The following is a 25,600-nucleotide window of genomic DNA, read 5'->3' on the forward strand; positions in this document are numbered from 1 at the left end:
CTGGAATTGCTGGAGGAATTCCTGTGACCCCTCTGCCTTGCCTGGGGGACTGGAGGACTTTATTTTGCCACTAGCGCCTGGGAGCGCTTTATTTGGGTCCTAGCGCTTGAGAGCACTTTATTTTTACACTAGCGCTTGGGAGCGCTTTATTTTGCCTAAGCACTTGGTAGCACTTCTTGTTACCCTCGCATGAGCCGACCCTGCAGGGTTGGCTCATATTTGTATATTTTCGAGGGTGCCCACCCCTCGTCTGCCAGGGGAAAATCACCGACGCGGCCGAGTTCCTTAAGAGAAGGCAGTCGCCGGCATCCACCGAAGGCCGCACTGGGATTGGCCCAGCCGGCCGAGCCTCCCGCCGCGTCATCGGGGGAGGAGCCGGATAAACAGGAAGCGGACGGGAGCCCACCCCGCGCTCCTGAGCAACCATCAAGAGGTCGGCGTCTTCTTCCAGGGCTCCCGGGTGCCCAGAGTGAGGGTGGAAGACCCAGGCGGGAGCCCACCCCGCGCTGGGCCGGACCAAGAAAGGAAGAGCCCGGAGGAGCTCTTCCGTCTGCAGCGGCCGCCGAGACCAGAAGTCGCCCCCAGAGTATCCGGTGAGTGGGGGCACGCGGTATTTGATTGGAAGGAGGGGGAGGCGTCGGAGCACATTGCCGGTACCCGCCCCCCAGTGTTGCTGCTGACTTGCTTGAGGGGCGCTGGGAGGGTAGAGCGGCCCTGGTAGGCGGCGGGCCGCTCCCCCAGCGAGTCCCCATTGGGTTGGCCATTTCCTTTTGATCTCGAGCCCCCAGAAGGGGGGCTCCAACGACCGGGGCATTCTTTGGTAGAGCCTGCAAGGCTCAGGGGCATATTGGTGTTTCGTGTCCCCCAAGGGGGGCTCCGTGGGGGCTGCTTTTGGTGCCGGTGCGAGGTACTGTGTCAGAGTGGCCCTGTGTGTCAGTGGGCCGCTCCAACGAGGAGTATGGTTGCTCGGGCCCAGAGGGGCCCACACTTTGTAGTTAGGGCTGTGTGGCTCCATTTTCAGTGCCCGCATTCTTTGTTTCCAGCTGCCCCTGTGTTGGCTGGGGTCAGCTGCAATGAGGGGCATGATTGTTGAGGAGCCAGAGTGCTCCAGAGAGCACATGTGGGTTCAGAGCCTGGAAGGCTCCACCAGTTGCGCAAAAATGTATTTACAGAGCCCTGTGTAGCTCCAGCCTGCACATATTTGTTCCAGAGCCTGTGTGGCTCCAACCTCTGAGGCACAGTTTGTCTAGGGCCAGTGAGAGCCCATGCCGCAGTTTTCCTTCCAGCTGCCCAGCACTTAGTGGGCAGCTGCACCGTTTAGGCGCAATGGAGAGAGAGTCCTTGTGAGGGACGGAGTGGCACAGAGGTGCCAGGCCTTCTACAGCTGCGCAGCACTTAGTGCCAGCGGCAGCGTTTAGGCCCTTGTGAATGCTCTCAGCTGCCCAGCAATTAGTGGGCAGCTGCAACGTTTAGGTTTGCGCAGATGGCGCACCCCTGACTGGGGCTGCGTGGCAGCGTGCCCTGACATTCTGGACACAGAGCATTTGAGCCCCTTCTTAAGATAGCCAGTTGGCCAGGGGGCTGGTATGTGGGTAGGGCGCAAGGCACTAAGGTGATTTTTGCGCAATGTGATTTTACTATGTTTATGATGGTAATTGCCTCATGTGATTTTTGCGGAATGTGATTTTACTATGTTTATGATGGTAATTGCCTAATGTGATTTTTGCGCAATGTGATGGTACTATATTTATGAGGTTATTTTACCTATGTTGGTTTATGTTAGTAAGAGTTTACTTCACTGTGAGTTACACCCCTAAATGTGATTTATTCTTAAGAGGCAGAGTCTAATGTGTTTAGACTAGTGAGAGATTGCCTACTGTAGTTATACTGTTTAGGCCTAAATGTGATTGCTGCGTAATGTGCTTTGCCTTTATGCTTGTGTTATACTTCTAAAGGTGCTCATGCTTAGAAGTTTGCTTTGCCTAGTATGTTATACTAGAGAGGTTATGTGTCCATGCATGATCTAGGCCTATGGTTATTAGTATTGCGTAGTGTGTACCTACCTGTTACCAGTGGTTACTGGTTGTGATCTATACTTGTTATTTGGTGTGACAGTTATTCTAAGTGCTAGTTCTACTAAGTGCTGATTCTGACAGTGGCCCACGTGGCCCTGTCCTGGTGTGAATAATCCCTTGTGAATATTGCCCGTGCCAGTTGGCACAATGTATATTGTGTGATTACTATCTGATGTATTTTGATAATACAAAAGTTATTTTTATATAACCTTGTGTGGAGTTCCTTTTGTATTGTGCCTAGGATGTTGTTGCTGTTGTGTGCGTGCGCAAATTCTTTACACATTGCCTCCGGGATAAGCCTGTCTGCTCGTGCCAAGCTACCAAGGGGGGGTGAGCAGGGGTTATCTTGGCGTGTGACTCCCTTGCCCTGACTAGAATGGTGGTTTCTGTCTGGCTTTGGCGTAAGCCTTAGCCAACCAGAAATCCCAGTTCTAACAGTACAGTACTGATATAGTCTGGGAGAGAGCAGCTATGTCAGACGTTTGTGTGGATAAACATGCACTTGTGCCTCCATTCACCTGAAAATGTATGAGATGTGTTCTCATTTCATACATTTGCTGTTCCACATCTCGAGGATCAGCCTTGTCTCATGTGTACTTTTTTTTGCCTACTGGGAGAACACAAATTCACACATTTTAGCTTCTGGTCTTCAGGGCATAAGATGGATTCCACAAACGAAGATGGAACAGAGGCTGAATTGTGCATGCTTTATGATCGGGAACAATGTGGCTTAATCAGCTGCATTCCATGCTGTGTGTTTTGCAAGTGCGGACATGAGGTTAGGAGTCTTATCTGGTGGCCGGTTTACTTCGGTAGTCTTTAAATATACTCTCACTCTTCAGGCCGTGCCCCCAGAGTAGTCATTCAGTGTATGTACGCTCCCAGAAGTGTTGTTGGAAGCTTGGTTTTAGCTTTATTCTCTGCTCTGATCTTATGCACTTAGTTCCAAAAGGCAAGGTTTCGGTCCTGTGAAGATCGGTGGCTAATCATGACTCTGGCACATTAGTGTGTTCAAGCTATTGGTTATCTACTTTACTCATGACACCTTCTTGTAAGCCAAATGTTATACATATAAAAGTAACTTTCCACACATAAAAGGACAAGCATATATGGCAATGGATCAAACCATTGCTGCGGTCTGTATCTAAGGAAACCATTATACAACTCCAGCAATAGTTTGCTGCAATGGCTAAAGATGCAGCGACCATATTTATGCCTGTGACCAGATCTGGTGTGCTTTATATCCTTGATTTGAAATGTGCCCTTAGAACATAGCACTAGTAAAGAATAGAAGCTCCGAGTCCACTTTTCAGACCTTGGGGCTAGAGAGGGTAAATTATAATGCTGATCTAATTATCCAAATTCTCAGTGATACAATATGTATTTGATGTGCCAATTTAGTGGTGTTTCCTGGTATGCTGCTCTCAGCATATAGGCTAGATCTTAGATCCAGTCTGATGGATTGTACCTCACCGAGCTCCGCATCTGGTGATGTACCCCTGTTAAAGTGTCATCTTGGTGCAGCCCCATTACCTAGAGAGATTTGTTATGGACAAAACCATACATCAACCACCATTGCCTCGGCCTACCTTACCTCGACATGGCTCTAGCACCCACATTGCCTGACTTGGACTTAGAATACTAAAGCAGCCAGTCCATTTATTTATTTATTTATGTATTTATTTATATAATTTATAGAGTGCTTGAATCACCCCGGTTGGGGTATCTCCGCGCTGAGGACGTGAAGAGGTATGGACTAGGAGCTAGAAAAGTGATGTTTTGAGCTTTTTCCTGAAGGTCAGATAGTTAGTGCATTGTCGGATGTCCAAGGGTAGTTGGTTCTAGATTTGAGGAGCTAGGTAGGAGAACGATTTGCCTCCTAGTCTGGTTTGATTTATGCGAGGAATGGTTAGAAGACCTTTCCCTTTTGAGCGAAGGGTGCGTGAAGGGGTGTGTCCGACCAGTTAAACCGCCAGATATTCTGGTCCCATCTGATTAAGGCCTTTGAACACCAGACAGCATATTTTAAATTGAATTATTTTCCGTATGGGTAACCAGTGTAGTTTGTGGAGAAGGGAAAGTGAGGGGGTACGGTGGGGAGCACTGGTTACTAGGCGGGCTGCTGTGTTCTGTACCACTTGTAAACTTCTCAGGGGGGTTTCCTTAGCAAAGATCAGCAGGGCATTGCTGAAATCTAGTCGGCTGAGTACCAGGGCATGTAACAGGGTTTTGCATGTGGGAGAGGGGAGGAAGTGGAAGACTTTCCGGAGTAGGCTGAGTGCATGAAAGCAGGCGCGTTTGGTTGCTATTATGTGCTCATCCAGGTTTAGTTTACTGTCTATTAGAACACTGAGGTTCTTGACCACTGTCTTTGGGGAAGGTGTACCAGCTGGTTGTTGCATTTTTGAATAGCATTATTTCTGTTTTATCTGCGTTTAACTGCAGGAAGTTGCTACTCATCCAAGATGTTATTGTTTTCATGCCCTCTGCAATTGTGTTTTCGATGTTAGGGGTGTTTTTGTGGAAATTAAGGAGAAGTTGAGTGTCGTCCGCGTAGGAAAGGGGGGTTACACCCTATTTTTCTTAGTAGTGCTGCTAGAGGGGCGACATAGACGTTGAATAATAAGGGGCTGAGGCAGGAACCCTGAGGTTCGCCCTTGGATACCATGGTGGTCCTAGATTTAAAGGGACCAAGGTTTACCGTCTGGGTTCTCCCCTTGAGAAAGTCCGTCTGCCAGTTTAGAGCTGTTTCCTGAATACCTATGGTTCGTAATCTTTCCAGTAGAATCTGGTGTGAGATGGTGTTGAACGCTGCGGACAGGTCGAGCAGTATGAGGATTACTGCTCGGCCAGCGTCCGCATGCATTCTGATGTCATCTATGACATTGTGAAACACAAAAGTGTCAAAGGGTCTAAATTAGAAATCTATGTGTGACACATTAAACTGGTACTGTCTGTAACAACCCACTTAAAAGAAAAGACATAGAAAAGTGTCCTGTGATCCCTATAAGACCTATCAGGATACCCATCAGTCACCACTCGGAACCGCCCTTCATCATTTGGGATTCCTGTAACCCATCTACTTGGACCACTGCCGGTAAGTGTAGAAGGTCAGATCTCATAACCTCCTAAAAACCTGGTAGTGACCAGTGTGGTTAAAATGTCAATAGTGCCAGTTGGTAGGTAAAGGGGTGACTGATTTGCAGTGCTTATAAAAAAGAAAAGTGAGTGATAGTGAAAATAAAATTGGGTGAGGGAGCAAGAATGAAAGGTTATTCTGTCTTTTGCTCGCTCCACCAATATTAAAAGAGCAGCAAAGGTAGACTTAACAAATATCTACCTAGATGTAGATTTCTACATCTAGGTAGATATTTGTTAAGTCTACCTTTGCTGCTCTTTTAATATTGGTGGAGCGAGCAAAAGACAGAATAAACTTTCATTCTTGGTCCCTCACCCAATTTTATTTTCACTATCACTCAGTTTTCTTTTTTATAAGCACTGCAAATCAGTCACCCCTTTACCTACCAACTGGCACTATTGACATTTTAACCACACTGGTCACTGCCAGGTTTTTAGGAGGTTATGATATCTGACCTTCTACACTTACCGGCAGTGGTCCAAGTAGATGGGTTACAGGAATCCCAAATGATGAAGGGCGGTTCCGAGTGGTGACTGATGGGTATCCTGATGGGTCTTATAGGGATCACAGGACACTTTCCTATGTCTTTTCTTTTAAGTGGGTTGTTACAGACAGTACCAGTTTAATGTGTCACACATAGATTTCTAATTTAGACCCTTTGACACGTTTGTGTTTCACATGTTTATTTAGGGAATGTGTCTCTGCATGGTCTTTAAACTCCCTTAGGCCCCCCTTTACTCTATTGTTTTTTATATTATTATCTATGACATTGACCAGGGCTGATTCTGTGCTGTACCTATCCATTGAAACGGATATGTTGATGTATTGATCATGTTTATTTCACAACTTACAACTGTCTTTTATGGAGTGATGTGTATCATGGTGACCTTATCGTACTTCAGTGGTGATAGAGCAATGTCTGTGGTTCCTTACAGCTTTCAATCTACTAATTTTCCAATCTTAAGCCACTACTTTTAGAGCTCAGCTAAACAATGCTTTTTAATATGCTTTCTTTCAGTGGCTGATCAGGTTTGTTTGGCTTCCTCCATATCTTGCTGGTGAGGTCATGCAGGAGAGTCCCACTGGTCAAAGAACCCTTACATTGTTATTCTCGCTGTTTTCTTTGCTCTTGAAGACATTTTGGATTTTGATTGTTGTTAGAATGTAACTAAAGGCAACAGTAATTTTCAGGGTCAAGTTTATGTTAACTAGTTTTTTAACTGCTTATATTTTTATTGCTTTACATAATTGTATATTACCAAGTTTGCTCTGGTATTTGTTCGTGATGTTTATTTGTCTAGTTTATGTATACCTAACATCACTACTGATGCTCCACGTTTTTGGTTTTATTTTCTATTTAGAACTTGTGACAACAGCGCAAATTATGTGGTTGATAATTTCGCAAGAAACCTTCTATCATCCATGCCTCTGAACTCCATATTATTGCTTAGAGGAGATTTACCTGGAAACTCACTCCGCTACCTGCATTTCTGTGAGGGAATGAGATCTGATGTTTCTTTAGTGGACCAAGAGGTATCAGTAATGTTTTTATATATGTTTTTCAGTCATAATTGTTTTTTTTGGCATTGCACTATAACAGTTGAAACTGTACACAAAACATATTCCTGCACAGACATATTTGACATATTTCCCAACAGTGTATATTACCAGTATGTCCTTTGTGATCTGCAAGGTTCTTGTTAGGTCTTGGCAGAAGAACTTGGTTCTTTTCAAGGCACTAGTGGACACTGGCCACCGGTTTAATTTACTCGCCTATCTCTTCCTGTACAAAGTTTAGGGAAATAAAATAAACCAATGTCCGCTAACTGCCATTTAAATTTATTAGGGGGAATATTACTTTTCTGCACGTGCAATGGGGTTTTGTTTATATTAGCAAATGTTCCCATCACCTCTGAGCCGATTGCTCTGTTCAACGTTGAAATACTAACGAAGCCTAGGCACATTTTAATTATGCCAGTAACATTTTCAAATGTCTCGAATTTTCTCACTACTCTATTTCATGTCTTTTTTTTTTTACCTCATTGAGCATCTCGTGTCAAAAGGCGTAGCAAATATACCTTGTGGATATTGGTTCACACTGAAAATGTCTAGCTAAGAGACATTTTCTACTGGAACCAGTCTCCTCCTAGTATTTCGCGAGACATTTCTACACATCTCGACATGAGATACTGGCAAATCACATTTCATTGTGTTAGCACAATTTCACAAATTTTTTTTATAGAATTTCACTGCATTTTGCAAGAGAGAAATATGATTTTTCCTACACAGGTCTGCTGATGCCAGGAAGAAATGCGTTACATAATTCTGTCTCTGGTTCTAGACTGGACAATTTGATGGCCAGTTTTAACCACATTTTTTACTTTGTACTTAAAACAAAAGTAGCAATTTGAAATAGTGCATGTTTACATTGCAGTTAAAAAAGAAGAGAGACTGCTAGTCTATATGCAAGTATTTAGTAATGTATTCGAGAGAGGTATGGGAGAGGAGTTGGCCCAACGGCTAAGGCGGTCGACCTCGAATCTGGGGAACTGGGTTCGAGTCTCGGCAATGACGCTGAACATCCTTTGATTCCGGGCAAATCACTTAATCTCCCCGTGCCTAACGAAAATGAATGAGTCCTCATGTAATGCAACTAGTGCTATGAAAGCGCTTGACCCGATTCGGGTCAAGTTCACCCTATATAAAACACTGTAAATTTAAAAAAACATTATTAAAAAAGGTATTGACAATGCTCTTAAGCTCTTATGATGAAATGCTCATTGTGTTCAATTTTGGAGGTGTTTAATTTATTGATTCATGGATACTTTTTTCCTTTGGCTTTTGGGGCTACTTATATGTCGAAATACACCTGCCATCACTACTGTCCCTCTTACCACAAATCAATCAACGCTGTGTTTTATTGTGTGTTCTCATGCAACTTACAGGGGAAAGTATTCAAAGTATCAAAAAGTCACCATAAAATATAGTGGAATTGTGCATTATACTAGTGAATCTCAGTTAAAGAAACACTGGCTGTTCCACATGCAGGTCACCCGAATGTGTTAATCATATTTTTCACAAAAAAGTAATCCCATGATTAATCTACTTTATGAAGCCATCATACTTTAATACTTCCTCTACGTAGGTTATGTCTACGTTAAGGTGGATGATCCATGCAGGTTTTAGGCTTACATCACCACTCTCTCTAAAAAAGAAAAAAAAGAGTTATCCAAGTTTAGGAAAGTTCTTAAAAGTGGACTCTTTGATGCCTGGGAATAGTTCATTTGGTCACAGCTGTGTATGTCCTATGCTTTCCACAGAGCCAAGAGACTTATTTTAAGCGTGTTGTCCCAGGGGCTCTGAAGTACTAGGAGGGTCGACCACCGGTACTGGGGTTGCCGGCTCAAAGAGAAACACGGGGGCTTTAAGTAAGGGTTTCAAGGAGGGTTTTATTGTTATATACGTTTTCTTCATGTACTCCGAAAGAAGTCTCTAGTCTTTAGATAACTCTGACTGTCGTGGTGCCTTCTGGTCGTGGAAGTCCTCTTCTTGATCCGTCTCAGCTCGAGGTTCCCACGTGGTACCAAAAAGAAAGGAAATGAAGAGAAGGCGAATTACTGCCTGCACTCTGGGAGTAACACAAAGGACCGGGAGTGAGGGAAGACGAACCCTGGTGAAGTGCTCAGGTTACAAACGGGCGTGCTAGAGGGTGCTCGTGCTCAGGAAAGGGTTTCACTTGCGGGGAGTTTCACACAGGGGGCTGTCTCCGCCTCCCAACCCAACCCGCGACCCGGCCCCGTACCTCTCTTAGCCACGCTCCTCCCGTGGGCGCGTGGCAGGGCGAAGCGTCCAACCGTTGGCCTCCCGGCTTGTCGTTCACGTCTGCTTCTCTTCCTGGTTCTCGCTCCGCGCTGCTCTCCGCCTCGATGTCCTCCGCCAGGGAAACGCCGTCCGCCCTCGATCCGGTGCTTCCTGCTTTTGACGTCACTGGGGGCGTGGCTCCGCAATCACCACATTCGGCCTTAAAGGAGCCGTACACATTCACCCCGGTGGGCCACTCAGTCTCGGTGTCTCCGTCTTCCATGTGCCATGTATCAGTCTGCGGCTGTGGAGACAAGGCGCAGGGTGAAAGGGGGGTGGCGCACCACCAGTCATTAGAGTTAAGGGTCTCTTGCAAGTCAGACCCGTGACACACCTCCCCCCCTGGCTTTTCCCGATCGGGGAGAGGGAAGACACAGGACAAAAAGTCTGCATTTGCATTGTCCTTTCCTTTACGATGGTGTACCGTGAATGAATATGGCTGTAAGGACAGAAACCATCGTAACACCCTGGGGTTGTGACTACTGTTTTGGTGTATCCACTTCAGGGCAGCGTGATCTGTATGGAGAACGAAGGGTTTGCCCTCCAGGTAGTACCTTAACTTTTCGACTGCCCATTTTATGGCTAAGGCCTCCTTTTCGATGGTGGAGTATCGACACTCCCTGGGGAACAATTTCCTACTGACATATAGGATCGGATGTTCTACGCCCTCTTTGATTTGAGATAGCACAGCTCCGATCCCCTGATTGGAAGCGTCTGTGGACAACAGGAAGGGTTTGCTACGGTCCGGTGAAATCAAGACAGGAGCAGTTGTCATTGTGGATTTCAGAAGGTGGAATGCATGTAAGGCCTCTGTCGTGGGGTTACTAAATTCTTTAGTTTTGGTGTCTTTGCGGAGCAAATCGGTCAAGGGAGCTGCCAGCTCTGCAAAGCCTGGAATAAAGCGCCTGTAATAACCCACCAGGCCAAGAAAGGCTCGAAGATCTCTTTTAGTACTGGGGAACGGAACTGCTGCTATCGCTCTTACCTTCTCGCTCTGTGGAGCGATGGTTCCCTCACCCAACACGTAGCCTAGGTATTTCACGCTCCGAAAAGCTGCCCGCGATTTTCTCGCATTGATGTGGAGTCCTGCTCTTCGAAGGGCTGACAGAATGGTTTGTAAGTGCCGTAGATGTTCCTCCCAATTCTGACTGTATATGACTATGTCATCCAGGTAGGCTGAACTGAAGTGAGAAAAGGGATGCAGGATCTTGTTCATCAGGCGCTGAAACGTAGCTGGAGCGCCATGTAAGCCGAACGGCAGAACGGTGAACTCAAAGGCTCCTTCGTCCGTTACAAAAGCTGTTTTCTTTCTATCCTCCTCACGAAGGGGGACCTGCCAATACCCCTTTGTGAGGTCAATGGTGGTAATATATTTGGCGTCTCCAATTTTTTCGATCAAGTCATCGACCCTAGGGATTGGATATGTATCAAATTGCGAGACTGCATTTAAGGCCCTAAAGTCCATACAAAATCTTTTGGTACCGTCTGGTTTTGGAATCAGAACAATTGGGGACGACCAATGACTCTGTGAAGGCCGTATGACGCCCAATTCGAGCATGTCCTGGACTTCTTTTCGTACTGTTTCTTTCCTTGCTGCCGGTATTCGATAGGGGCGTTGCTTTACTACTTCTCCAGGAAGTGTTTCGATGCAGTGTTCCGCTAATTCCGTTCTTCCAGGCAAGTCGGAAAACACGTCTGCGTACGGGGTTAGGGTCTCGGTCAAATCTTGCCTTTCCTTGGGAGAAAGCTCTGGGTTCACGACCAACTGTTCCAGAGTGGAGGTATGTCAGGCATCCATCTGCCCTACAAATTGTCCCGTCCGGGGTAGGGGCCCCAACCACTCCTTCAAGAGGTTGATATGGTAAATTTGAGACTTGGTAGGGGTTAACCGGAGTCTATAGGTGGTGTTTCCAATCTTTTCAGTAATCTGATAGGGGCCTTGCCACTCGTTCTTGTTCTTATGACTGATGGAAGGTAATAGCACGAGAGCCCATTTTCCCACCTCCATGGTTCTTAGTCTCTTGCCCTTGTCATAGGATTTCTTGTACCTCTCCTGTTGGTGCTCCATGGAGGTATAGGCGAGTTCTCTTAATTTACCTAGTCTGGTTCTGAGCTGAGTGGTGTACTCCAACATGGATTTTTGCTCCTGGGACGTCTCGTTTTCCCACATCTCTTTAGTGATGTCCAGGAGACTCCGGGGCAGCCTACCGTATAGAAGATCGAACGATGAGCATCCTAGGCTGCTTTGCTTCTGGGCTCTTATCACATACAGGGCAATAGGTAGGAGTCGATCCCAGGTGGGCCCTTCTGCCGTCAGCATCTTCTTTAGGGTTTGCTTCAGAGTCTGGTTGTACCTCTCCACCAACCCATCGGTTTGTGGATGATACACCGAGGTCTTCAAGTGCTTTATATCCAGTGAGGCGCACACTTCCTTCATTAGTTTAGAGGTGAACGGGGTTCCCTGATCTGTCAACACTTCTTTAGGGAAGCCTACCCGTGTGAATAGTTCCACGAATTTTTCAGCAAGGGAGGCTGTGGTAGTATTCTTCAATGGAAATGCTTCGACGAATCGGGTAGCGTAATCTACGATCACCAAAGCATATAGAAAGCCTCTCCCAGTCTTAGGTAGGGGTCCTATTAGGTCCATGCCCACTCGCTCGAATGGGATCCCAATTATGGGCATCCGTTGTAGTGGAGCAGCCGGAGGACGCTGTGTTTCTTCGTTGGCACACCTCGCACCGTGCACAGAAATCTTGAACATCCTTGTAAATCCCCGGCCAATAGAAGTTTCTTAGGATGAAGTCGGTGGTTTTTTCCTTGCCGGCATGTCCGGCCATCAAGTGGGCATGTGCAAAGAATAACACTTGTTCCCTAAAAGACTGGGGAACCAACAGTTGCAACTCAGCTTCCGGGTTGGCTTGTCTATACAACAAGTCGTTTTTAATCAAGAACCTAGGGAATCTTTGGGATGTCAGATCATCAGAGTTATGGGCGGATTCCCAGGCGTGGAATAGGGTTCTATCCTCAGCCTGAGCGAATCTAAAACTACGATCAATAACCCAGGGTTCTTGGGAGAGGTAGGATTTGGAAAGGTGTTCCCTAAAGAGGGACAGGAACTCTGGATTGTCGGTCCCCAGGATCATGTCTTCAGGCAGAGAATCAACCACCCCCACGTTAACAGTACAGGGGTCTCTATCTTGCGGTGTAATGGAGATTGAGGCCACGGGGTAGGGCTTCACGTCCCCATGGACACATCTAATGTACACGGGACTATTGTGATTCATCTGGCCAGGAGTAACGAACCTTGACTGTACAACGGATTGCCTGCACCCTGAGTCTAACAATGCTTTTAGTTGGTACCCATTCATCCTTATACTCACGTAGAACGTGCTGCCCATTTCGGCGGAATACATCACAGTCCGGGGCAGATACCCGACTTCCATAGGATCCTCATGGCTCTTTCTTTTGGGACACATCCTGGCGATGTGGCCCCACTCGCCACAGTCGAAGCACTGGGGTCCTTTTGTCATCGGAGCCATTATTCCGGTCGGTTTGAACGGCCTGGGTGCCTCGGGTACTGGTTTCGGCCTCTTGTCAATTTTGGTGACAGGAGCACCTTTGGATGTCTTTTCAGGCTCCCACGGAATGGCCTTAGGCTGGGCCCTTGCATATTGAGATGCCATTTCTATGGCTTGTTCTACTGTCAGGCCCACGTGCTGTTTCAGCCAGCGCTGGGTCGCATAGGGTAACTCCTCCATGAACTGCTCTACGTAGATTTTGTTCAGTATCTCTTCCTTAGTACATACATCTGGGCGTAGCCATTTATCAGCTGCCATTTTCAACCTGAAGAACAGTGTTTTAGGGTTTTCCCCAGGAACCCCTTTCTCTTTTCTGAAGCGGACTCTATAAGCCTCCTGATCCAGCCCTAGATGATCCAGTATGACCATTTTAATTGTCGCATACGGGGTTGTCCCCAGGGGATTCGCTGCTTGGTATGCTGACTGCGCCTCGGCGGTAAGGAGAGGAGCGAGAAAGAACGGCCATTTTTCTTCAGGCCAACTCATGGCCCGAGCCGCCCTCTCAAAATTCACCAGGAAAGCGTCAGGATCCTCGCCGGGTACATACTTTTGAAGGGCCATCCCTGATGGGTGGGGAGTGTGTATCCACCCCTCGCCAGTGGCAGCTTGTTGGACGGGGGGCAGGGGCATAGACTTAAGGCCCTCCACGTGGGCTGTCATGGTTTTAGTAAACAGTTCTCTGTCCGCCTGGGCAATGGACAGCTGGTTCTCCACCGCCCACTCTAGCTTTTCCTGTCCCTTGATGAGGTGGTCGATTAGGGTCTCCATCTTGTTCTCACAGATGGATGGTGAAGGGGATCCCACTTCTGACACCAGTTGTCCCAGGGGCTCTGAAGTACTAGGAGGGTCGACCACCGGTGCTGGGGTTGCCGGCTCAAAGAGAAACACGGGGGCTTTAAGTAAGGGTTTCAAGGAGGGTTTTATTGTTATATACGTTTTCTTCATGTAATCCGAAAGAAGTCTCTAGTCTTTAGATAACTCTGACTGTCGTGGTGCCTTCTGGTCGTGGAAGTCCTCTTCTTGATCCGTCTCAGCTCGAGGTTCCCACGTGGTACCAAAAAGAAAGGAAATGAAGAGAAGGCGAATTACTGCCTGCACTCTGGGAGTAACACAAAGGACCGGGAGTGAGGGAAGACGAACCCTGGTGAAGTGCTCAGGTTACAAACGGGCGTGCTAGAGGGTGCTCGTGCTCAGGAAAGGGTTTCACTTGCGGGGAGTTTCACACAGGGGGCTGTCTCCGCCTCCCAACCCAACCCGCGACCCGGCCCGTACCTCTCTTAGCCACGCTCCTCCCGTGGGCGCGTGGCAGGGCGAAGCGCCCAACCGTTGGCCTCCCGGCTTGTCGTTCACGTCTGCTTCTCTTCCTGGTTCTCGCTCCGCGCTGCTCTCCGCCTCGATGTCCTCCGCCAGGGAAACGCCGTCCGCCCTCGATCCGGTGCTTCCTGCTTTTGACGTCACTGGGGGCGTGGCTCCGCAATCACCACATTCGGCCTTAAAGGAGCCGTACACATTCACCCCGGTGGGCCACTCAGTCTCGGTGTCTCCGTCTTCCATGTGCCATGTATCAGTCTGCGGCTGTGGAGACAAGGCGCAGGGTGAAAGGGGGGTGGCGCACCACCAGTCATTAGAGTTAAGGGTCTCTTGCAAGTCAGACCCGTGACACGTGTATACCATGCTTTAAAAAAATTAACACTTAGATTAGATTACATTTGATCCTATTAGATTAGATAAAATACAGTAGGATATTGCTCCTTCCTATTCCTTCTTATTCATCAGTATGTACATCATTGTAAGTCACAATATTTTTAGTGGTAAAAATTTGTAATTGGATGCATATGTTATATATGCCTGTTTCCTGGATTGATCATCCGCTTCATATTTCAATTTGCCTGGATGAAATTTGAGAAAAAAACGGCAGGCAGGTCAGAAGCATCATCCACCTAACATGTTTGAAGTTCAGGCATCAGCTTGATTAATGGGAGATCGTTTTTTTGTGGATGAATATAACCCTAGTATATGCTGCTGATGTCTGATTCTATATTTAATTATTTATTTATTTATTAAGCTTATAGAGCGCGACAGCTACCCAAGAAGGGTTTCCCGGCGCTAGCTGAAGTGCCTCAAGACACAGAAAGCCAAGGGTTACTGATTAAACAGCCAGGTTTTAATGGCTTTACGGAAACGACCGTAGCAACTTTCAGAGAGGATATCAATGGGAAGGGAGTTCTAGGACCCAGGAAGGAAAAGGACCTGCCGCCTATTCTTGAGAATCAGTACTTTGGCACACAGAAAAGAGCTTGAGAGGAGGAACGAAGTGTGCGTGTAGGAGAATTTTTTTTTACCAGAGATTGCAAATAGCTGGGGGCTTTCCCTGTTTTGATTTTATGGATAAGACTCAGGGCTTTAAACTTCACACGGTTCTCCACTCTGAGCCAGTGAAGATCCCTGAGGCGTCCTGAGATATGTTAGTCTCTTTTACAGCCGCAAAGTAGACGTGCCACGGCATTCTGGACCATTTGGAGGCGCCAGGTAACTGCCTTGATAGCCCCCAGGTAGAGCACGTTACCGTAATCCAGCCGGGAGGTCACCAAGGCATTGACCACAGACTTCTGGGTGTCCCCAGGCAACATCCAAAGAATCTTCCTCAGCCAGCGTAGAATAGTAAAGCATGTGGCCGCCACTTTCTTCACTTGGGCTTGCATAGTTAGCCCATTATCTATAGTCACTCCCAGGTTGCGAACATGCTCAGATGGAGATGGAATGGGGCCCATTTCAGCTGGCCAATGCTTAGAACTCCACAGATCTTGCTTTTTCCCAAGGATCAAGACCTCTTTCTTCCCTCCATTCAGCTTGAGTAGGTTATGGTTCATCCAGATGGCTATTTTCCTAAGACCCGACTGAAGGAGGGAGGTGGAGGCTTGATCTGATTGTGATAGGGAGAAAACGATCTGTGAGTCGTCAGCATATGAGAACAGCGTGAGCACTGCACGATCAGCGATGTGAGCCAAGGGAGTGACATACAGATTGAAGAGAAGAGGGCTTAAAATCAGGCCCTGGGGCACACACTGAGGTGATTGTATGCTTTAGATATTGAGGACTGAGAGAAGATTTGAAAGGTCCGATCAGTTAAGAAAGATGCCAACCATTTAAGAGCATTGCCACCAATACCCAAGGCAGCCAGCGATCTGAGGAGGATGTTATGGGAGATAGTGTCGAAAGCCGCACTGAGATCGAGAAGGATCAGTGCGGCTGTGTCTCCTCTAGCCAGCATGAGGCGAAGGTTCTCGGTGACACCCAGGAGCATTGTCTCCGTCGAGAAACCCGGGCGAAACCCAGAAGGAGAATAACGCAATAGATCATTGATAGCAACAAACTGGGCTAAATGATGGTAAATATGCCTTGAAAAAGCCGGCAACAATGAGATCGGACAAAAGTTGGAGAGGCCCTTCGGATCAGCCGTAGGTTTCTTCAACACGGGAGACACCATAGCATGTTTCCAACAGGCTGGAACACCGGCATGCAGCAGTGAAAGATTGAGTGTGAAGCAGATGATGGCGAGCTGTGACTCATCCAGTAATCTGAGAATGGGGATGGCGCGAGGATCCGTGGGTGAGCCGGATTTTATTTTAGACAGATCCTCCAAGAAGGCAGTTGGATGAAGATCAGGCCATCCAAGAAGGGGAGCATGTGTGAAAGTGGGCGGGTTGCTAATATAGCTCGAGCTAATTGCCGCCGAGGGGGAAATGCTCCCACCGTTTTGACCGGATATATCTTTATAAATCTTCTCAATTTTTGTAGTAAAGAACTGAGCAAGTTCATCACACTGAATACTATTTAGGGGCGGAGGTTTGGACACTGTATTAGATCCAGCAAGATCCTTCACCAGTCCAAAAAGCACTTTGGATTTATTTGCTGCATCATTGATGGTTTTAGCGACGTAGTTGGCCCTGGTCAGGGCACATGCTTTGTGATAGCGCATTAACTCTTTTTTGTAAGCAAGACCAGCCGCAGGAGAGTAGTCCTTTCTCCATGTCCTTTCAAGTTTTTTACAATTGGATTTATCTGTTTTTAGTAGTTCATTGAACCACGGGCCGGTGTTTTATGAATGACCAGTTTCTTGTGGGACGGGGGAAGACAGCTGTTGATGGCTTCAAAAAGCCAGGAGTTGGTTCTCGCCGCCGCTGCCTCCACATCGTCCAGCTTATTAGAATCAGACGGAAGATGAGAGTTTAAAATGTGTTTAAGAGAGGCAATGTCAAGCTTTTTCCAGTCCCTTTTGATGATGGTCTCAGGATTTAGGCTGGACCACGCTATCCGTAAGGGAAAGATTGAAGCAAACCAACGAGTGGTCGGACCAATGAATGGGTAGTGCTGGACGACAGCGAATATGAGGAAGGTTGGAGAAAATTGGGTCCAACAGGTGGCCACCTTTGTGTGTTGGACCACAGTTGTGTAATACAATGTTCATAGCTGCAAGGTCGGAGATTAAATTCATGCTCGCACTATTATTCGGGTCATCCAAATGGATATTAAGATCCCCTAAAATCAGTAAATTACTAGAGTGCAATAGTCTGGTGGCTATATAGTCTGAAAGCTGTGCTACCCAGGCATTTGCGGGACCAGGGGGGCGGTAAACTAAAAGTCCCGTAAGAGTATACTTGGGATGAAGAGCCAGTTTAAAGTGTGCTGCTTCGCAAGCTTTAAGATTGATCGACTCGAGCAAGCATTGAACATTATTCTTAACTATTATCGCAATGCCTCCTCCGATTTTGTTGGGCCTGTTGCACCTTAAAATAGTATAGCTAACAGGCAGTGCTTCCACGATGTCAGGTCCAGAGCTGTCATGAAGCCATGTTTCGGAAGAAACAAGGCATCGGGTCGCTCATCCACAAGAAGATCGAAGATCTCGCGTTTATGTTTGGCTAAGGATCTACAGTTTAGGCTAATAAACGTGAAGGTGGTATTAGGGGTGGGCCTGATACGAGGCTTACAACATCGGCAAAGCTGTGATGCCTCCAGCCAAAAAGTGCAGTTCGTGCAGGACCTTGCGGCCTTATCATTCAAATCAAAATTGATACAGCCAGGCTTTGTATATGGTCTGAGGGAAAGTAGGCGGTCCGCCGAATAAGTAATCCGAGTATAACAATTTTGGACAGGGGGAGAGGCCCGGTTGGGCACGGACGGGCGCAGACGGGCTTGCCTTTGGCACAGGGGGCCAGGGTTCGAGCGCGGTGGATGGCGGAAGGAAGACTGTGCAAATTAGCTGGTAAAAACAGTGCAAGTAATCAGGATAAAACAATTTTAAAAACAGGCTATCAGTGCAATCTTTCCCGGCTTCCGCCTCAGGAAAGTACTCTTCAATGGTTGAAACATTTTTTGTTTGGCAGCAACTCCTTGTTGTGAACATAGATACAGTTTGGTTCAGGTTAACCGAGTTTAAGTGAATAAAAGGCCGTTTGTAGCAGAGCACCAGGCGCATTGGTTTGAGACGACACATCTCTAAGCACAAGCATTGATTCCGTTAGAACACTTTGAAAGCGTAATGAATGTCAGCCAACCATTGATCAGGATTGTCGAAAAATATCTAAGCATAGACCAAGTATAGGATTTTCCACATGATGTGCTTAATCTTTACTATTGTAAAAACTTGATTCTTTTATTTTTTAATCACGGATGACAGCACTCTTAGGCACTTTATATATTTTGTTTGAAAGGTATATTTTTCTAATTCACCATAAAATGTGTTCATTCGTAGATTTGGCTGCACTCTCTGTAAATACAGATAATGTTTGTTAAGACTGTTCCAGAGTATGAAAATATTGTTGATCATATTATTCACAAGAAGCACAAATGTCCCTAGGGAATTCAAGAGTGTAAATAGTAATACCGGAGGTGTCATAAGCAAACCATCAAACCAGCCTTCCTCTCCTTTCCGCCTTCGTTTTGAGCCTGGTTCAAAAGCACTCAAGAACAGAGTCAAAGGCACTGGGTTCAATTTAATATTGTAATGACATTTATTTACAAATAATTTGCGCAACAGTGGAATATCTACTTACTTTTAAATTGATTAAAGCTCAGCGCTTGTGAGAAGTGAAATGTCTTAACGCATCCATTTTTAAATCTGTGTTCTTGAAGTCCAGATCAGTTTTTCTGCTTCTATTGATGAATATAAGGGGTCGACTAGGGATTAGTTTCCTTGTATTAAATCGATGGTACAATTTTAGGGACTGTGCATAAGCAACTAATGAGCTGAGAAGCATGGTAGTCTGAGTATTTGACGAATTGTGTGTGGAATCAAATGACCAATAATTATTTTTGGCACATGATATTCCAAGTATTCTTCTGATTTGTCGAGCATTGATCGAGGCAACTATGATTTTTTTTTAAAAAGTTATTTGTCGCCAGTATATTAATTTGCAGACTAATAGATTCTTAAGTAAATGTTTCTGAAGTGAGCAATGTATCATTGTGAGAAAATGCATGGTCATCTTTCTTTCTTTCTTGAATTTCAGTGCTGATTTTTAAAACTGTACACTGGGGCACTACTGTCCTCTGCCCAGTGAATGTGATCTGACCCTTAAAATATGTTAAAATTCACTAATCTCTTATTGACTCATTTAACTTTCTTAAAATATATATGGTGCTGAAAAAAACCCCTTTAAAATAGAAAATAAAATGACATCTGTGAAATGCAGCCATCATATTGCCAACAACTAGTCTGACAAGCAAAACATTGTTTGAGGCCCACCATTGTAGCCTGACTGCTGCAGTTTAAACCTGCAGCTCAAACTATCGAAATAACCTTTTTTAGAGGGAAACATCTATACTTTTAACATTTTCCTAAGTTTACCCGATGTAGCCCACAAGATAGGGTGCCTAGTAATTAAAAATGAGACAGGTAGAAATTAATGTAACCACAGCCCTGCGATGCAAATCTGTTTGCACTATGGAAGGCCATAGGTGCCCTATGAGAAAACGAGAGTCCAGATTAAACTATTAACCTTGTATCTCAGATATAGGACCAGCTAGAAAAAGAATTCAACCACTCCCTTTAATATTCAGTGGTGAAATTTGACTTTTAATAAATATATAGTAAATATATAGTAAAAGTAACTTTTAGAATGTTACCTTTCCATGCTTGATGCTGTGGGAAGATAATTTACATTAGCTCTCCAGCAGCTGTCAATCAAGTGCTTGGTCTTAATTACGTGGGAAATCTGCTCCAAGAGCAGGGACCGTGGCCTGGCTATGGGTACTTGTTTTTCTTCCCCTGGCAGGAAGACCAGTTTGGGTTGGCCCAAGAGCTTCATTAACTTCAAAGAGGCCTGTCCTGTCACAAGTTATTGTCAGGGGGACACCTGAAATGCTCCAACGTTTGTTCCCATAGTGTTGAGGTAATATAAATTTTTATGCTCAATTGTGTCCCCTACTACGTACCCCAACGGCTCCATGTACGTGCTTAAAGTGCATGTAAGTTCCCTCCACAACCCGCTATGAAGACGCAAATACATTTGCGTCCAACGTTAACATGTCCTCTTTCAGATCCGCCATGAATGGATCAATAATTCAGTTCCTAAGTATGCCGTGCCACCGTCTTTACATGGTGCACTTCCATGTTTTCATGGCTCTGGCGAAGGCCCTGATTTCTGCCATCGAGCCTTTTCCTGACTTCTGCCTCTGAAAGCTGCAGTCTGGACCTGCATCTGCAATCCCTGAACTTTGACTTACTCCCTGCGCGGCAAGTGGTGCCCGGCTCTGCCTGACTGCCTGCCAAAACTGTATTCAGCCTTCAAGTTATCTGCTCCGCTCCTCGAAAATACATTCTTATCCAGTAGTTTAGGTAAACATCCCCCCAGCTGCAGAGTAAAGGGCCCGGCCTTTCTGTCTCCATGTAAATAATTCATAGCTCCTGTTACCATGGTAGGCCCATGGCCCCTCGCATTACACGTAGACACATATGCACGCATTAGCAGTCAGTATAGAATAGCCTCTGCCCGAGAGACCTTTCCTTCTAAGATAATACAGTTCTCCAAACACAAAATACCAGATATGATTTAGGAACAAGTCGATCTGACCCACCAGACTTCTGTCTCTAATCCTAGCGCTAAATGTCAAGTCCCCTTCACCCTCCAGTTCCACGTCAGTCACACGTCATGCTGCTGCGCGCGCATCTCTGCCATATATTTCCGTTGACACTGCAGGATTCTTCTAGGGATCCACCCACTTGCGTCACTTCTATGACTGAAATGCTGAAATGTTTTTTCTTCTATGTGACGTTTCTGGCACCCACCTCCGTGTACACCCTTGTGCACGCCTTCTGATTACATATTGTTACGCACATGTTTCTTACCTTGTTTCTTTCAGCTGTTACGCCTTCTGAACCCATCACCACTGTAATGATACTATATATACTGTGTACTGTTAATAAATCATTGTACATGTCCATGATTCCCTTCCTGAACCCTCGTGGTGATGGATCATGCTACCTGGTTAACCAATTCCATTTTATGGAATAAAACCCCTTAAACCTCAGATGCCACGGACTCTGTGTCTCTTATTTTGATTGAGCTATTTTATTGAACTTTACCACATAGAAATTAAGTACCAGGTAATTTTATTTACCACATAAATTGGCACCCCAGATGGGACCCTCCCCCACCTTACGCGCCGGCGGTGCGTTACAGGCCTAGTCCCCTGCCGCAGCCGGACGGACACTCATGCGCATCCGCAGGATTTCCTGTCTCTCCCTCAGGCCAACGGAGGTGACTGAGACTGCGATCGACACCCAGACGAGGCGGTGAGGAGTGCGGAGGATCCCGACCCGAGTCCAGCCGAGAGTGCAAGGTCCGAGGTGTCTTGAGGCCCACCAGTTCCGAAGTTCCGAAGTACCTACGTCACGAGTCGAGTCGAGTCCGGTCCAGGGTCCAGCCCAGTGTCGAGTTTTCCGAGGCCTTCTGCTCCGTGCTTCCCGGTGAGTACCGTTGCTGGGGACGCATCTAGACGGGTGCATTAGTTTGCCCCGGTCAAGACGGGTTTGGGTACACAGACCCGGTCTGCACTGTTTAGCAGTGTATCTGTGCTGTTTAGCAGTACATCAAGTAAATGTTACTAGTTAATATGTGGTTTTCTGTTCGAAATGTTTAAATGTGTTTTAATGTCGTGGTATGTGTGATTGTTTGATCTGCATTACTGTGTATATTGTATTTATGGTGTTCGAGTTCGAGTAAGTATCAAGTATCAAGGTTCAAAAATGCCGCTGTTCAGTAAGTTACGACAGATAGGAACTAGAAAGGGGATTCTAGAAGAAGCAGTGCCTGTTCCACCTAGGGACACTCCAGGGCACTTTATGTACCACAAGCATGGCTTAGATGCCATACTGTACTTAGACTTGTGGGTCGATTATACCAAACACTTAGAAGAGAAATATAGATGGCCTGTTTCAGGAACATGGGATGCCGAGTGCATCATGAGAGTAGAGGAAGCATTATTGAAAAAGAAAGCCCGACAGTCACAGAAAGACGCCATAGAATTATGGCGTAAAGAATCACATAGACGTACAGAAAAAGAATTCAGAAAAGCAGAGAAACATAGAGAAGATTCAGAAAAGACTCGAGAAAACGAATTAGTCAAGGAAGGTATACGAGTTCGAACAGAACAAGTAGACCGACAACTAAGTACGCTTAATAATGGCATGTATCCAGTTCGGGCCGAGGGCCTGCCCAAGGCGACCCCAGAAGTACCAAAGAATCTGCCCCCTTCATTGGTTCCGACTAAATTGCGTCACAAGACCGCAGCAGAGATTTTTCTTTCTTCCTATTTGGATGATGTAGCTCCAGCTTATACTCATGCACCTGCTCATGTACCCGTCCCACATATACCTGTACCCCATAATCAGCAGCCCCCGGGTCCGCAACAGCAGGTCCCTCCTGTCCCGAATTCTGCACCCCCTATAAATACGCTTAATCCTTTTGGGATTGGCCTAGTTCAGGTCCCAACGCAGCCAGGTTATGGTCAAGCCTCCGGCTCAGGAGGCGCATCAGGAGGTTTTCGAACCCCGCCGCAGTTACATCGAGTGACAATGAGAGATTTCGCAATGGCGCGGACACCTAAAGGTGCCACAGCAGAACAGCTCAGACAACAGCTTACAGATTGTAGATACGACACTGTGCCTGGTACGTCAGGACCCATGTTGTTAGCGTCCTTACGCTTAAGACGAGTTACAGATTATCTGATAATGTTACCAGAAATGCCAGAACATCTAGACAAAATGTATCACTTTATTAGAACAGGAGAAGGACCCGAGAGTGTTGGTGACGGCATGTCACGTCAGAAAGTTGAGAACAAAGGTTTAATTATGCGATTTTTGGTTAATTGTTTGATAAGAGAACAAGATCAGGCAGGATTTCCACAAAGTGAGATGGATAGATTGAACAGATGGAGTCAGAACATGGCTGAGGGTAAACATGATAGAGAGAAAAGTATACATACTATGGTTAGAAAGATCCGTAAAGAAATCATAGATATACATGCTCGTCGAGAAACAGATGAGCCACTCGAATCAGACGATCTAGCCTCCTCCCAGGAGGAGGATGAATCAGAGAAAACAGTAGAAACATCGCAGCTAATAAGTCAAGACACGATAGCCTATGTAGGTAAGGGTAGATCCTTTGATAAAACGTTACGCCCAGAAAGCAAGCAACTTTTTCACTCTGCTATGTCAAATCCGAAAACGCCTGAACATCTATTTCAGGCTACCGATAAAGTACTTCAACATCGGATGGGGTACCATGTACTCAATTCTATGGATGAACAAGAATTAGCCAGGTCAGCAGTGCAATGGGCTGACAATTCTAGTATGTATAATGATGATACAGTAGCGCGAACCTTTTTGAATCTGTCCCCAGACGAACAGTGACTGGCTGGTATGTACATGATACAACACCTTCTTTTGTTGTATAAATGCCAACGTTCTGATCCAGGTCCCTTATCTGATGTACTAATAGAACTACTCATGAATAAATGGAGAGGTCTAGGTACCGATCTAATTAAAGTAATTCTAGAACAGCGACACAGATATAGTGCTTTCTTGAATCCACAGTTTGTTTCAGCCCCACCCCTGGAAAGGAAAATGTTTTACTTCGACAGACAGAATCCCTTACGAGAAGTACATCCAGTCCAGAATGCCGATGACACCCTTAGACGTGTATTCGTATACACACCGTTATCTAAAATGGAATTATTGGAAATGAAGAAAATAGTACCTAGTCATGATAAAGATCCAGCAGGTTTTCACCGAGAAATAAAAGACATGTTACTTATGGGAGACTATACCTATCCCGACATTATGAAAATATTGAAAGTATTACTGCCTGCCGGTATTTACGAGAAACTCAAAGAAAAAGACTGGGAGGTGGGAGAGCAAAAGATTGATTGGGCTGCATTAGAGAATGAAGAAACGACTCGAACTCCAGGTCTAGGGCTTGGGGACAAAACTAAAGCATTACCAGGATTGTTAGTACAGGTTTTGCCAAGATTATTGTCAACTAAAAAGGAAGACTGGGATGCAATCTCAGCCTGCAAACAGAAACCCGATGAAGACACTAGTGATTTTTATTCTAGATTTGAGAAATGTTTTATTATTAATAGTGGCCTGAAACCAAGTAGCGAGTCATACCCACATCTTTTTGTAACGAAACTAGTTGAGAATTCCATGCCTCAAGTTAAGAATCGTGTATTAAAAGTCGAGAGCACATGGCAAGCAAACACGCCTTCCCAGATGTTACAAATGTTACAGTACCACCAGAACAGAATTAGGGAAGAACATGATCACGAACAAAGACGCATGAAAGACACGAAAATGAAAATGTTAGTTGCTCAGTCAGTTCCAGTTGACAGTCAGAAAAAGGGCATGACACAGTCCAATAATTCAGCAGTTCCCGTTAAAGGGACATGCAACTACTGCAAACAGCCAGGTCATTATATAAATGAATGTACTGTTTTAAAATACAATATAGCAACAGGTAAAACTAAGGAGAGACCGCGTCCTCCTAGACAGGATAAGGTCCAGCAACACGTACCACAGAATGTACAGCCTATGCATACTCCACAACAGACAGTACAGACCGTAGCGGTACCCCAGCAACAGCCAATTGCCTCAACACAACATGCAACTCAGCAGATGTACCAGTATGCACAAACTGACTATCCCGAGTATCAGCGATACACATGAAACAGCCTAGAGGGGGAAGTTGGCTTGCCTCTCATTGAGATTCCTGTAGATCAAGAGGGTCCTTATGTACATAGTCAGGTATTAGGGAAAGATAGAAAGTTTTTGATTGATACAGGGGCAAGCAGAACAACGATAAGTCACGACGAGGTTCCAGGGGCACCCCTCTCAGGCTCACAGAATGTTTCCCTTGGTTTTTCAGGAAAACCTATTGTTAATGAAGTATCGAAACCAGTTCCTCTAGCAGTTGGTCCGTTATCACGAACTACAGACTTATTGCTTACGAAATCATATCCAGAAAACTTGTTAGGTATCAAGACACTGAAGGCTCTAGGAGCAGTCATATGTTGTTCTCCGGAAGGAGTTAGATTATTTTTACGTGACTTTAAAGGTCACTATGTGTTGAGAGATATTGATCCCAGGTTACAGAATGTTCCTGCACAGTTATGGGCACAAGGCCCAACTGATGTAGCTTGTATGCACATTACACCATATCGAGTTACACTCAAGCCAGGAGTTGTTTTACCCCGAATTCGACAATACAAGTTACCCCCAGATGCTGTAGTGGCTTTACTGAAAATTATTGACGAGCTCATTGCCCAAGGAGTGGTTGTAGAGACCGACTCCAATATCTGTAATTCCCCTATCATTCCGATTCTTAAACGCACTGATCCGAGTGCACCTCCAGTTTATCGATTAGTTATCGATTTACGCGAATTGA

General features: G+C 45.8%; 1 protein-coding gene across 1 annotated transcript in view; it reads left to right on the forward strand.

Moving 5' to 3' along the window:
• Positions 1-25,600, forward strand: part of TMEM260 (transmembrane protein 260) — a 645,490-nt gene that overhangs the window by 481,485 nt on the left and 138,405 nt on the right. The window contains exon 11 of the mRNA XM_086937970.1: positions 6,576-6,747. Within this exon, the coding sequence (XP_086794096.1) occupies positions 6,576-6,747 (172 nt within the window). The remainder of the gene's footprint in view (positions 1-6,575; positions 6,748-25,600) is intronic.

The sequence above is a fragment of the Lissotriton vulgaris genome, chromosome 9 (genome assembly GCF_964263255.1).
Source record: "Lissotriton vulgaris chromosome 9, aLisVul1.2, whole genome shotgun sequence".
Classification (NCBI taxonomy): domain Eukaryota; kingdom Metazoa; phylum Chordata; class Amphibia; order Caudata; family Salamandridae; genus Lissotriton; species Lissotriton vulgaris.